Source organism: Mobula hypostoma, chromosome 7, assembly GCF_963921235.1.
Source record: "Mobula hypostoma chromosome 7, sMobHyp1.1, whole genome shotgun sequence".
NCBI lineage: Eukaryota > Metazoa > Chordata > Chondrichthyes > Myliobatiformes > Myliobatidae > Mobula > Mobula hypostoma.
In genome coordinates, this window is record NC_086103.1 from 79,579,572 (window position 1) to 79,595,011 (window position 15,440).

At 41.1% G+C, this 15,440-nt stretch overlaps 1 protein-coding gene across 2 annotated transcripts in view; it reads left to right on the plus strand.

Annotated features, from left to right (window-relative positions):
* Window positions 1–15,440, plus strand: part of LOC134349406 (slit homolog 3 protein-like) — a 674,478-nt gene that overhangs the window by 496,303 nt on the left and 162,735 nt on the right. For both annotated transcript variants that reach the window (XM_063053662.1, XM_063053663.1), the window contains one exon: window positions 7,531–7,602. In XM_063053662.1, coding sequence (XP_062909732.1) covers window positions 7,531–7,602 — 72 coding nt within the window. The remainder of the gene's footprint in view (window positions 1–7,530; window positions 7,603–15,440) is intronic.

Here is a 15,440-nt window from a genome sequence, read left to right on the forward strand (position 1 = left end):
TCTTACTAAATGGCATAGCATTTCAGCTACAGTATCAATAAAAAAGAAATATGTGGGGAAACAGAGGATGGGAGTATATTTTAGTTACTCGGGTTTAAAAAACAGTCTGCACAAGAAATAAACAGAGTTAGAACCAGCTTGCAGACAATATTTACTTATTTTGTTTACACTGTGGAATAGACCCACCAAGCCACCCAACAACCCTCTATTTAACCCCAGCCTAGCCTAACTGTGGGACAATTTAGAACGACCGATTAACCTACTAACCAGTACATCTTCGGGCTGTGTGAGGAACCGGAGCACCTGTAGAAAACCCATACATTCCACCGGGAGGACGTACAAACTCCCGACAGAGGACACCGGGACTGAATTCTGAACTCCACCGCCCCGAATTGTAATCGTATTGCGCTAACCGCTGCCCTACCCTGGTGGCTCACTTGTTGTTTGCACCCTCAGCCTGGTGCAATGGATCACTGATGCATTGAGAAGAAACGAGGCAGCTAATATGCAGTCGGCAAGTTGCCAAATATGCATTGAGAAGTGATCAGACAAAATGTGTGAATAATATTAGCTGAAGGTTTAATGTTAGGCAGGAGAGTGAGAAGCACCCTGTTCTTCTTGAAGATACTTCTGGTGTGAGCTTGAGTTCTGACTCATAGTTTGACGGAGCTGCCGTTGAATGAAGACTGCAAATATCGATATGGTTTGTTGTGTTTTATTTACAATTCATTTGGTGAATCTATTTACTTTGATCTAATTGAAACCAAGCCAAGCCATATCCAACTAAAAACTTTGAACTTTAAAGGCTTCAGGACTAAAAAGTAAAGAAAAGAAATAGGCGAAGTATGCAAACAACAGGAATTCTGCAGATGCTGGAAATTCAAGCAACACACATCAAAGTTACTGGTGAACGCAGCATCTCTAGGAAGAGGTGCAGTCGACGTTTTAGGCCGAGACCCTTTGTCAGGACTAACTGGAGTTGCTGCGTTCACCAGCAACTTTGATGTGTGTTGAGCAAGTATGCATGTTGCCTGTCACTCCTGGATAGCACTCTCCAGCTAGTATAATGGCCAATATTGTCAATATTTATACCCCTGCTCCCACTGCATCATTTGAATGTGGGATGATGCAGGTAGATAGATGATTATTAAATATTGCTGTTGGGTTCTATTCATCAATTGCACTGAATGGTTTTCCACATAGGGTCCAATCAATGCTTTGCTTCAAGAACTATTCTTGTTTATTTTTCTGTTTACAAACAGATCAAATATACTGAGGTAAAGTTTTTGTTCTCTAAATGGATTCAGAAAATGTGAAACTCCACCAGCTCAATTTATTTCAGCAAGGACTTGTGGACGGCCCTTCACAACAAGCAAAATTGTGTAGGGTAGCCCTATATTCTCATTTTCCAGCGTTAGTTGCTAAATAAGGTGGTGTCCCAGGATAAGCAAAGTCTCCCCCACCTCAAAAAGACCCCTGACTTTTAAAACATGTCCAGTCAAACAAATTTAATTCTGTGATTGACATTTTGTACACTGGAGTCTCCTGGATATTGTATTTCCATACATTCCTAATTACTGAAAATCTGATCTACTCCTCCTGAGATTTAGAACATCCTGTAGAACAGCATGAGAACAGACACTTTTGTTCACCATATCTGTGCTGACTACAATGCTAATGTAAACTAATCTAATCTGTTTGCATATGGAGTATATCCCTCTGTTCTCTGCCTGATCATATATAACCCTAAAGGCCTCTTAAGTGTTATCATACCTTCTTCTACCACTTACCCTGCAGAATGATCCAGCCACCGACTGCTCTTATGTCAAGAAAAACATGTCTAGTCTTCTTCTTCTTTTTCTGGCTATCCATCCCACAGGATGATGATAGTTCCTTTCAGTCAGTCAGTGGGGTTTGATATGTGCGTCCTGGAGTGGCTGTACAGGCCGATCCTTGACAGGCACTGCTTGCCACATAGTTGGCAGGTGAGGCCTGGAGGGGCAGCAGGGGCAGAAGCTGTGTTGTGGTGCTTCCTGTGCCTTCCCTCTGTTGCCTCGTTGAGCTTGTTCTCAGCAGCCTCCACACCTTTTCTGATGGCGTCCCTCCATTGTGAGCAATCTTGAGCCAGATCCTCCCACGTTGGTGGGGCAATGTCAGCTTTCTTGAGGCTCCTGTGCAGAACATCCTTGTATCGTAGTCACTGGCCTCCTCGTTTCGGGTACCACTGGACAGTTGGCCGTACAAGATGTCCTTGGGCAGTCTTTCTTCAGGCATTCTGACAACATGTCCTGCCCAGCGTAGTTGGGCTGACATCACCAAGGTTGAAACTGCTGGCAAACCGGATCCTGGCTCAAGCTATGAAGAACCAACTATCCTCATTGATGACACTCATCTCAATGCTGTCAACAAATTTTGCTAACTGGGCAGCATGATAACATCCTCAGCTTCTCTGGATGTAGAGATTGAGTCAAGAACCAGAAAAGCCTGCTTTGCCTTTGGTCAGCTGAAAGATGGAGTTTGGCCACAGAACATCAGGTTGGCCACCAGGTGCAAGGTATACAGGGCCGTTGTCATATCAACCTTGTTATACGGATGTGAGACATGGTGCCCATATTAGAGACACTTACGCCAGCTTGACCAACTGCAGCTGCATCACTTACGTTCTCTGAGGAAGATCACCTGGCGAGACCAAGTCTCCAATACATGCCTGGTAAATCTCATTTAAACTTTTCACCTGTCACCTTATACCTCTGCCTTCTTGCATTTGACATTCCCACTGTGGGAAAAATGCTCTGATTATCTATCTTATCTATACCTTTGTTACTATGCCATTGTTTCATCTATGCCATTGTTTCATCTGCTTCAGTCAAGTCACCACTCAGCTTCCAATCTAGTCAACATCCTGGTGAACCTCCTCTGCACCTTCTCAATCCTGGCAAATCTTTTCTTCACCCTTACAATATCCTTCAAGCACATGCTGACCTTAGAATACAAAGGAACTTGACGTCTCAGTGGAAAATTGGTTACAGTTATTATATTGCATTTCCTGAAGTGCCGTTGATAGAATTACTTAATTTTGCTAATAAGTCCCATCCCTTCTGAAAGTTGGAGGAATCATTCTGCTTCCAATGATATTAAGCATTTGAATTGAGCTGCCTTGTTCTGTGACATTGATGACAGTTGGTTCCCATTATATTTGCATAGAATGCAGCTTTAAGCTCAGGAAGAATGTTTCCGTACTAAGGAACTCATCTGCTTGCGAGCTGCCAGTGACTATCCATCCCACTGCATTAATTCCTCACAAGGAGCCCTGCAAATATGACTCAATGGAAAATATGAAATAATTGAAAAGAATCCAAAAAGGAGTCCTAGTGAGACTATCATACTGGAATCCAGGGGCTGCACACCCAAAGTGTACAGTGATTTCCTATATCATGTATGTCTGCTGGCTGCTCGGAGGACAATGGCAATCGTGCTCGTAAATCTGGATACTGTTATTGTCTTTTTACATACAACTGCTGGATGCTTTTCAAAAGTGTGACATAATCATATGCACACTTCTTCTGTATTTGTGGTATATTTCTTCAACTGTAAGAATATATTGTGCTAAATAATTTTGTTTATTTTACTTCTACCATGTTACCTGTGATGATTCAGCTTCCAAAGCATGCCGGGTCTTTACAAATTTTACATGAACTTTGGATAGTTTGCAAAGACTAATCAAATCAGGTTAGAGCTCATCCTTCATGAGAAGCTGAACGCTATACTGATTAATTTATCTGAAGCTGATTCTTATTTTTCCTTGGAAAAGAGTAAACAGTCAACATTTTGGGCCAAGACCTGATGAAGGGGTTTGGCTCAAAACATCGACTGCTTACTCACTTTCCTAGATGCTGCTTGACCTGCTGAGTTCCTCCAGCATTTTGTGTGTGTTCCTTGGATTTCCAGCATCTGCAGATTTCCTCCTGTTTGTCTTCCTTTGCTTTTGACCAGTCAGCCCTCTTCCATGTACTCCTTCCCTGTGATGCTCTCTTTTTTAATATACTTCTGGGTTTTTTGCATGAATTTTAATCTATTCAATATATGTATACCGTAATTGATTTACTTATTTATTGTTATTGCTATTTTATTTTGTTTTTTTTCTTCTATGTTATGTATTGCATTGAACTGCTGCTGCTAAATTTCATGACACATGCTGGTGATGATAAACCTGATTCTGATTACTGAGTTAAATGCTGGTTAACATTTCAAGTCAACTTAACTCATTCAAATTTAGTTCAAATCCACTTGAATACAAAATTGCAGCCTCGGGTAGAAGTGAACTGTGATTAATAGTTTTTTTTTATTTTCCAAACTTTTTCTTTTGGGATGTTGTTGCTGGTTTTGCTGACACAGTTCACCTCAGACCAACAAGCAGGGAACTCAGACAAAGGGTGCTGGCATGTGGAGTAACAGACAATCTGCTGGAGAAACTCAGCAGGTCAAACAGTGGGTCGAGATGCTATGTGGCCCATTAAGAAGATGATTGTTGGAACTCTGGAATACCTGCTGTGTCACAGCCAGCAGTTCAATTTAGTGCAAAGTCCATGTTAGCTGTTCAGGAAATGGACAACCTGGTGATGTAAGCTGTTAAATTGTAAATGTTTATTGATGCTCCTGCCCGACAGCCAAAGTTTTCCATTTACACATTACATTTTCAAAAAGCATATAAAGATAAGAGAAACCTAGAGTTCATTCCATTGTCACAAATGTCCATGTACATAACCCACTACAGAGGCCTGATATAACATACAAATGATCCACCCCTCTTTGTGCAGGAGAAACTCAGGTATCACTGCTGTAAAAACATGATTCATCCTATGTATCGGTCAAGCGTTGTGTCCCTTGCATTTATAAACCTTCAGCGAGTGTGGGGTAACACATAGGAAAGAGTGGGCGATGTGGTTAACATTGGTCTGTCAAAGTTGAAAATAAATATATGATCAAAGTACAACCTTGAGATTTATTTTCTTGCAGGCATTTAAATGGAAAAGAGAAATCCAATAGAAGTTATGAAAAACTACACATAAACAGACAAAGACTGACAATCAGTGCGCGGAAGAGGACAAACTGTGTAAATAAAATATAATGCTGAGAACATGAGCTGTAAAGAGTCTTTGAAAGTGAGTCTGTAAGTCGTAGAATCAGTTCAGAGTTGTGGTGATTGAAGTTATCCACGCCTTAGGTACGATGATTGTAAGGTAATAACTGTTCCTGAACTTGATGATGTGCAACCGGAGGGTTCTATTCCTCCTGCTCAATGATAGTAGAGAGAAGAAGATATAACTTTGAGGTCTTTAATGATGGATGCTGCTTTCTTGTGGCAGTGCATCGTGTAAATGCACTCAGCAGTGGGGAGTGCTTTGTCTGTGATAGACTGGGCTGTAATCATCACTTTCTGCAGCCTTTTCCATTCCTGAGCATTAGTTTTCCATACCAGGCTGTGATGCAACCACTTCAGATACTCTGTGCTGTACATCTACAGAAGTTTGTCAAAGATTTTAGGAACATGCTGACTCTATGCAAACTTCTCAGAGAGTAGAGTGTTGTGGTGCCTTCTTTGTGATGACACTGATGTGCTGGTCCCAAGACAGAGCCTCTGACATGTTACCACCAAGGAATTTAAAGCTATTGACCCTCACCATCTCTATTAGCTTTTTGGTTTTGCTGATGTTGAGTGAAATGTTTCATATGTGAGCAGCAGCACAATATGAGAAATACTATTATTGCCTCATCAGCAACTCACCTGTCACAGTGTCTTTTCTGCATTGAATGGATTACTGAGTTCTTGTCATTCATGGCACTTTATCTGAAGTCAAACCCTGAACTTAAAATGGTAGCGTAGTGGTTAGCACAATGCTTTAGAGTACCAGTGACCCAGGTTCAATTCCTGCTGCTGCCCGTAAGGAGTTTGTACGTTTTCCCCGTGACTGTGTGGGTTTCCTCTGGGTGCTCTGGTTTCCTCCCACAGTCCAAAAATGTACTAATTGGTAGGTTAATTGGCCATTGTAAATTGTCCTGTGATTAGGTTAGGACTAAATTGGGGGTTGGTGGCTGGTATGGTTCGAAGGGTCAGAAGAGCCTATTCCGCCCTGTATCTCAGTGAATAAACAAATAAAACAGGAATTCAGTAACCCCATGCATGTTCTTCATCCACATCTTTCACCAAAAACCATACATGCCACTCACAAACTTATTTACAGATTAACTAAAGCAAATGCGCGCGAGAGAGAGTAATGGCCTCTGTCATCTAACTCACTGTAAAAACAGGATTCCAAAATTACCTCCACAACTCAAACAGCAAACATTAATTTCAAGATTTTCTCCTGGCCTTCTCTGAGTAGTTCATCAACTGATGTGACAAAAGCCCAAAGGAGTGCTAATGTGTGCATTTAACCTCCTCACTGTAAGACTGCTTTGTGTAGAGGGAAATTATGCCAAGCAGGATAAAGCTATTTAGAGAGTGAGCGAAAGGTGAAAAGAGGAAGAATTAATCCCTATTTCACTGCTAAATCAGCAAGCAGCATGTAAAAGAAGGGTTAGGTTTTTGTGAGGAAGTATACTTGGTAATGTAATGCTCAATGAGACAAATGTAAGATTGTCTTACTTGGTTGATCAAGATCAGGCTTGTGACACCAATGAGATGTGCTCTATTCACTGGTGCACTCTTTCTTAAAGATGCCAACTGTCGTCATGGTTAACACAGAGGTCATTGTCAGTCTAGAGCATAGTGAACAAATAATGTTTAATTCCAGTCTAGCTGGATTCCAGTCTGTTGCAAGGTGTGTGGGTGCGAAGGTGAAGAGAGGTGCTGGAGAACTGCTCAAGATCTGCTGCTGGTTTGGAATTGATTTTCTGTGCTTACCAGCTGACTACAGCTCACTTCAAATGTCTGCTTTATATTTGCAACATCTCTTGAGACACCCACTTCAAAAGTGGTGGAATAAAAAAAAATCACACCAAGGGATTGACAGCAGACTACGCAGAATGTGGAGGAAAGTGTTCTGGTCAACACAGATGGAGCAGAGTGCAAAGAGAACAGTATTCAGAATAATGCGAAGTAAATTCAATTCTCAGATCTAATGTGCCTTCACCTTAAGGTTTCCTCCCTTTCCAGACCATATTATGAAGTTACTATGATCTCAAATGAACTCTTCTGGGGTTTCCAGCTGGGTACAGGTATCAATTTTAACCGATGTTTCAATGAGAAACTCTGCCATCTTCATCAGTGATGATGCCAAGGCATGTTAGTCCAGTTGTATTTATACCCCCGTCATCCATCCCTTCTGATTGGTTAGTCCTCATCCAATCAGGTTTCCACTGCCCAACCTTGTTTTGAATAGAATTCCAGTTCTTATTATAATCCCATTGCATGGCCTAGCCAAATTGTTAATAATAATTTTGACTCAGATACTACAGACACAGTATATCAGTATGCTTTGATTTTTTTGCTTAAATCACATTCATTATATTTATTTTTTAAAAATGCAGACGCCTGGAACAAAATTTGATCAAGACTGTGGGAGCTGGAGCATTCACTCAATACAAGAAGCTCAAGCGCATGTAAGTAAACAAGGGCTTATTGAAATCAGGGCTGCAGAGTCGTGCATTACAGAAGAATCACCACAAAGACACTAGAAGTTAATTCATAGAAACATAGAAAACCTACAGTGCAATACAGGCCCTTCGGCCCACAATGCTGTGCCGAACATGCACTTACTTTAGAAATTACCTAGGGTTACCCATAGCCCTCTGTTCATTTTAGGTCTGCCTAGTAGCTTTCCCCCCACATAGCTTTTCATGAGTTCAATGGTAAACGTCCAAGAATGTTAGAAGCTGGGTCAAACTAACATGTCTTTAAGGAAAGGAGTTTCATCAGAGAGTAGGAGTCTTCATCTGAATTGAATTAATGTAACGATCGAAATGCCTTATTAGTTATGACCATTTCCATGTCAGACGTGTTATAAGAAATAGCAGCATCTGTTCCACCGATCAATAAGACCATGGCTGATCTTTTACCTCAGCATCATTTTCTAGCATGGCCCCATATTTCTTGATTTCCATAATATCCAAAAATATATTGATCTCTGTCCTAAATATAATCAGTGATTGAGCCTGCACAATCCTCTCTTAGGTACAATGTTTCAAAGATCGTTGCCATGTGGGTGAAGGAATCTCTCCTTATCTCAGTCTTGAACGGCCAATCACTACCTGTTCCTAGCAAGGAGAAATGGCATTTCTGCATATATTTTATAGAAACGTTATACTAACTGTTCATTTCCATTATATCACCTTTCTTTCTTCTAAATGTAAGAGTGTCCCAGACTGCTCCATTGTTTCTCATACGACTAACCCCATCCTACTTCATCCCAGTTGTAGTCTCTTGGCATATTGTGTATGGATCCAATGTAATTGTGGTAGGAAGTCTTTATTCTTCTACCAAACTGTTCCTGCAATGAAGCCAGCATACTGTTTTGTCTTCCTAATGCTTGCTTTACCTACGTGGTAATTTTCAGTGATTCATGTAAAAGAGCCCACGGCCTCTCGAAATCAACTGCATGAGTGTAGTCAGCTTTACTATGTATTTCTATCAATATAAATGGCTTAGCATTTTCCCATTATGTTCATCCTCCATCTTCCTATTCCCTTAACCTGTCTATGTCTCTCTGCATCCTCCTCGTATCCATACTGGCCTTTATCATCAACAAATCCTGATAATTACATGTGGTTTCCTCATCCAATTCAGTCATAATCCAAACAACTGATGCAAGTCCAATCCCTGTGACACCTCGTTTGTTTCAACCTCCCAACCCAGATAACTTACATTTCCTTCTGTCTGTTTTTTAGCCCATCAATCCACCCTTAACCCATGTTGATGTATGTACTATACCCCATACAGGGCACTCTAACTCTGTTCATTAATCTTGTGTGACACCTTACCAAAGACTAAACTCACCACTTTAACTAGTTCCCCCTCATTCTGCTTGTTACAACCTTATGAAATTCCAACAGGTTTTGCCAAACATGATTTCATTTCCAACAATCAATATCATTTCTACCCAATCCTAGCATCTTTAAATGCCCTGTCTCAACAACCTTGATAAGAGATTCTAGTACTTTTCCCTGCTACTGATATCAGGCTAACTGATCTGCAGTTCCTTGGTTTCTCTCCCTTCGTTGATACTGAGCTTGTACAGTACTTCAACCACAAACATGAGCAAATCCAAGGTGCTGGAGGAACGCAGCAGGCCAGACAGCATCTGTGGAAAAGAGTAAACAATCAACGTCTACTCTTGTCCTGATGAAGGGCATCGGCCTGAAAAATTGACTGTTTACTTTTTTCCATAGATGCTGCCTGGCCTGCTGAGTTCCTCCAGCATTTTGTGTGTGTTGTTTTTACAGTATTTGCTGCCTTCCAATCTGTGCACATTCTAGATTCTAGGTTTAATGAATTCCTTTCTTGCATCTATTATCTATTGTGTGAGAGTTCAAATTCATGTCTACCATTTGACTAATTAGCGGTGGCTTTACTCATGAGTAAAGGGAATGTATCTGCTTGATGTTAAAGCTGCTGCCTTATAAAGAAAATGATTTGAGAGCTCAAATTAGATAAAGTGAGGTTAGTATGCTTGAAGATTGATTTGGACTTGGTGGGCTGTTTCCATTCTGCATACCTCTGTGATTCTGTGACCTGACAAGTCAATCGGGTCTGCAGGGTATTGTTAGTGACTGACTAACCAGACTGGCAAGCAAATTAAACCTACGAGGTGGAGATGTCACTTGGAGGTTGGCTCCAGTCCACAATGCAATGTCTAACAGATAGAATGGTCAAAACTTGATTACAGTGAGAACTCATCATTTTGGTGAGGTTCCTGTCCATGTCTGCTCTTCTCATCTTGTTTATTCTCTAACTATCTCTCCTGCTGCCAACTTGTTTGGCTGTTTCTTTTTTCTCTGTTTTTCCAGTGGTCTGTTCTCATTCGTTCACTTCCTGATGGTCCTGGTTTCATCTGACTTTCCTCTTCTAAATGCTTTTTTAAAAAAAATTCTCAATCTATTTCTTTAACCATCTGAGATTGTTTTATTTTCTTGTTGGCAGAATGATCAACCATAGTCTCAAAGCCTTCCATATATTCCTCCTGAGTTGTAGAATGGAAGACACATTAAAGAGTCTGATGATCCTTACTAGCTCTAAAGGATAACCCCAGCTTCCAGTGAAACCAAAACAAAATGCTAGTGGAGTTTTTGCCAGGTCGTGACCTGAAATGTTGACCATCCGTTTGACTCCACAGATGCTGGTTGACCTGCTAAGTTCCTCTAGTGTTCTGTTTTCCTTTTGCTCCAGATTCCAGCATCTGCTGTCCCTTGTATTTCCAGATTCCACTCATTGGATTTACTGGAGTGATCTTGCTGTCCACTTCACCTCCTACTTAGGAATTTGGGACAGATTCTGGATGTAACACGTGGGGTGGTGGAAATAAAATAACGTCCACAGTCAGAAGAGTCCACTGCCATTTCAATTGGAATTGGTTTATTATTGGCACAGTGAAAAATTTGTCTTACATACTATTCCCACAAATGAAATTATTACACAGTGCATTGAGGAACAACAAGGTAAAATAATATCAGAATGCAGAATAATGTGCATCAGCTACAGGGGAGGTGCAGTGCAGGTAAACAATAAGGTGTAAGTGTATAATGAGGAAGTTTGAGAGGTCAAAAGTTTGCCTTGTTGTATTAGGAAACCATTCAATAGTCTGATAACAGCTGGGTAGAAGTTGTCTTTGAGCCCAATGGCACCTGCTTTCAAGCTTTTGTATCTTCTGCCTGATGGGAGAGGGGAGAAGAGAGAATAGCCAGGATGGGGGATGTTATTGGTTGTCTGGGATGGGGGGGGGGGGTCTTGATTATCCTGGCTGCTTTACTGAAGCATTGAGAAGTATAGATTTCCAACCAACACACATAACACTCAGTAGAAGATAGTCAATTACTCTACATACAGAATACTAGTTCCCTCAGTGCAGCAGTGGCTAACTAAGGAATCATACCCATGACTGAATAATTAGTTAGAGTAGAACAGGGTAGACTACTGTGCATGGAAAAGTTGAAACTTCAATAAAATTGTACTAATGATAAGCTCATTGTTTCTGAGGTTAGCACATTATGATCAAATATTTGGAAGGATATTTCTCAGCTGTTGGATGTAACTGGTGGTCTGCAGGAACTTTGATGAAATGACCCAAATCGTTTGTTGTTTCTGTTTGGAAACAACTCTACACCAGTGTATTTGCCCCTGCCATTATTATTGTTCATTATCAGCAGTGAAGTGTGGATATTGTTTTAACTACAATATTCACATTGAATAACGAGCACAGTCAATATTTGCTGAGTGACTTCACCATTAACTGAGGCATCAACCATTATTTTAGAATGGTGAGCAATTCCAGTAAAACAACCTGTGGAATTTAATACAAGTGATTTCCACAGTAATATCTGCAAAACAAATCTACAATACACCATTTTTCCAAAGACTTCCAGATACTAAATAAATGTACTAGACTGATAAATTTGAGATTGGAAATCACTACCTGTTGTTTTGAGAATATAATGTTCTATGCCGAATACAACGCTTTTCCAATAATTAACATTGATTTTACGATTAGAAATGACATTATGTATTTTCACTATTTCATTCAGAAAATCAATGAACAGATTTAAATAGAAGTATAGGACATCCAGAAGTTGGATCTGCAGAATTTTGAATTTATTCTGCTGATTTTCTTTTCTATAAATATCATTTTCCGTAGCCTTTACCATAGCCTTGGACTGGGATAGGAGCAGAGTGTGTGGAGAAGAATTTAATTGGGAGAGAGCACATTATGATGCTATTAAGCAGAAAGTTAGGAGTTTAAATTGGCTACAGATGTACTGAGGGAAATGCACAACAGAAGTGTAAAGGTTGTTTAGGGAGCACTTGCATTGGGTTCTAGACAGGTTTGTCCCATTGAGGCAGGGAAAGGGTGATAAGGTGGAGGAACCAGAGATGTGGAACATCTAGTCAAAAGGGAGAAAGAAGAATACTTAAGGTTTAGGAAGCAAGGATTAAACAGGACTCTGGAGAGTTATAATTTAATCAGGAAACTACTTAAGAAGGGACAGGAGAGCTAGAAGGGGACAGGAGAAGGCCATGGTAAGTAGGATTAAGGAAAATCCCAAGGCATTCTACATGTATGTGAAGAACACGAGGAGAATTAGAGTGAGGGAAGGACTGATCAGGAATAGTAGATGCCTGGAGTCAATGGAGGCAGGAAAGGTCCTTAATGGATAATTTCCTTTTGTGTTCAGCAGTGAGAGGGAGCTTGGCAAATGTGAGCACAGTGTAGAATGGACTAATATGCTGGAACATGTTGATCTTAAGAAAGATGATGTGCTGGAAGATTTGAAAAACATTGGCTAGATAAGACTCTGGGGCAGGACTGATATAACCAAGGTGAGGGATAAGATTACTGTGACTTTGGCAATAATCTTCATGTCCTCACTAGCCACAGAAGCAGTACCAAAATATTGGAGAATTGCAAATGTCGTTACTTTGTTCAAGTAAGATAATAGAGATAATCCTGGGAATTACAGACCAATGAGTTTTACATCAGTGGTGGGCACTTCATTGGAGTAGATCCTTAGAGGCAGGCTTTGTGAACATTTGGAGAAGCATAGATTGATTAGGGTTAATGAGAATGGCTTTGTGAGGGGAAGGTCATGCCTCATGAGCCTGATTGAATACTTCAAGGAAGTAACAAATTAATGAAGGTAGAGCAGAGAACATGATGTACATGGATTTTAGCAAGATGTTCAACAAGGTTCCCCATGGTAGGCTCATTTAGGAAGTCAGAAGGCAAGGGATCCAGGGAAGCTTGGCTACATTGGCTTGCCCACACAAGGCAGAGGGTGGTGGTAGATGGAGTGTATTCTACCTTGAGGTCAGTGACCAGTGGTGTTTTTCAGGGATCTGTACTGAACCCCTTCTCTTCGTGATTTTTATAAGTGCTCTGGAATAGGAAGCAGCAGGGTGGATTAGTAAGTTTGAAAATGACACAAAGATTGGTGGTGTTGTGGATGGTGTAGGAGGTTGTCATTGGTTGCGATGGGACATTGACATGATGCAGAGCTGGGCTGAGAAGTGGAAGATGGAGTTCAATCCAGAAAAGTGTGAAGTAATTCACTTTGGAAGGTTGAATTTGAAGGCAGAATATAGGGTTAATGGCAGAATTCTTAGCAGTGTGGAGGAACAGTGAGATCTTGGGGTTCTGGTCTACAGATCCCTCAAAGTTGTCGTGCATGTTGATAGGGTGGGTGTGAATGCACATGATGTGTTGGCTTTCATTATTAGGTAGATTAAGTTCAAAAGCCATAATATAACATTGCAGCTCTATAAAACTCTGGTGAGCCAATGCTTGGAGTATTGTGTTCCTTCTGGTTGTCTTATTATAGGAAGGATGTGGAAGCTTTAGAGAGAGGACAGAGAAGATTTGCTAAGATGCTGCCTGGATAAGAGAGCATGTTTTGGGAAAGGTGGAGTGAGCTAAGGCTTTTCTCTTTGGAATAAAGGAGGATGAGAGCTAATTTGACAGAGGTGTATAAGGTGATTCAGGACAATGATAAAGTAGACAGTCAGTGTTGTCTTCTAGGGTAGAAATGGCTAATAAGAGAGGGCATAATTCTAAGGTGTTTGGAGGAAAGTATAGGGGGAGTTGTCAGAGGTAAGTTTATTACACAGAGTGTGGTGTGTGCATGGAACACACTGCTAGGGGTGGTGGAAGCAGATAATTTTGGGACATTTATGAAACTCTTAGATAGACACAAGGGTGAAAGCAAAATGGTAGTCTACGCAAGGGGCAATCATTGGATTGAATTTGGAGCAGCTGAAAAAGTCGGCATAACATTGTGACTCAAGGACCTGTAATTTGCCCTGCTGTTCTATGTGATATAGTTTCCCCATTCCCCTCCCCAGTGTCACCAGCCAGTTATGATCAGATCGTTCCGTCTCTAGAAGTAATTTCTTATTGAAGAGTCCTTAATATATCTAATAAAACAGCAATAATAATAACTAGAGTCATTAGAATCAGCTTGTATCTTGCTCCTAATGGAAATGCATTCACTGCATAAGACTGCTTTCAGCTTCACAGCTCACTAATGTGGTGAGCCAGAAAAAGCCTGGTGCCTTTATTTTGATAGTGTCCAGCATCAAAGCAGAGATTGTTTGTAACTTAAAGAAGAAACCCTACAATACTCATGCCAACTGCACACATCATGTACATTTAGAATGGATTTTACCTTGATGGCAATTTTTGCCTTTGCATTTCTGCTGATCAATTGGCTTGCTGATATAGTTCTTCTAAGCTTCGACTGATGATTACCTATTAATGCTGCACAATATAAATGATACACTACTGCTAATATAAATTAACACCAGTGGAACTTCCCAGTGGCCAAACATCATAAACCCTTTCCCATTCCCATTCTGAGATGTTGGTCCATTGCCTCCTCTTGTGCCAAGATGAGGCCACCCTCAAGGTGGAGGAGCAATACTTTATATTTTGCCTGTGTACCCTCCAACCTGATGGCATGAATATCGATGTCTCCTTCCAGTAAAAAAAGTCCCCCCCCTCCTCTATTCCTCAATCTGATCTTTCACCTCTTCTCACTTATATATTACTTCCCCCTGGGTCCCTTCCTCCTTCCCTTTCTCCTATGGTCCATTCTCCTGCCATATCAGATTTCTTCTTCTCCAGCTCGTGACCTTTCCCACCCACCTGGCTTTTCCTACCACCTTCCAGCTAGCCTCCTTTGACTCTCCCTCCCCCGACCTTTTTATTCTGGTATCCTCCCCCTTCCTTCTCAGACCTGAAGAAGGGTCTCTGCCCAAAATGTCAACTGTTTATTCATTTCCATAGAAGCTGCCTGACCTGCTGAGTTCCTCCAGTATTTTGTGTGTGTTCCATTACCTGTGTTGCTTGCCATTTTTTATCTTCTGTATACAGTGCTGGGTGCTGTATCTGTCAGGACACGGTGCAGACGGCTTCCCATGGAGTCCACCGCCAGTACTCAAACATGCTTATATTCTCCAGTATTTATAATGCAGGTCCTCTCCAGTTTATAAGTACATGACCTATATACAGTCTGTATATATGAACAAATGTTGAGGAGACTGGAGGCATAGATTTGCGAGCTGTGTGGGACATAGACCCCTTCCCCCTCCTGGGAACTCAGTTCATGGCTGGATTTATTGATTTGCAATCAGCTCCAGTTGGGAATAGTTCAGGGGATTGGAGACCTGCTTTAGGCTGGAGAGTACAGGGTCTACAATTTCATCGGGTGGCACAGTGGCGAATCTGGTGGAGTTG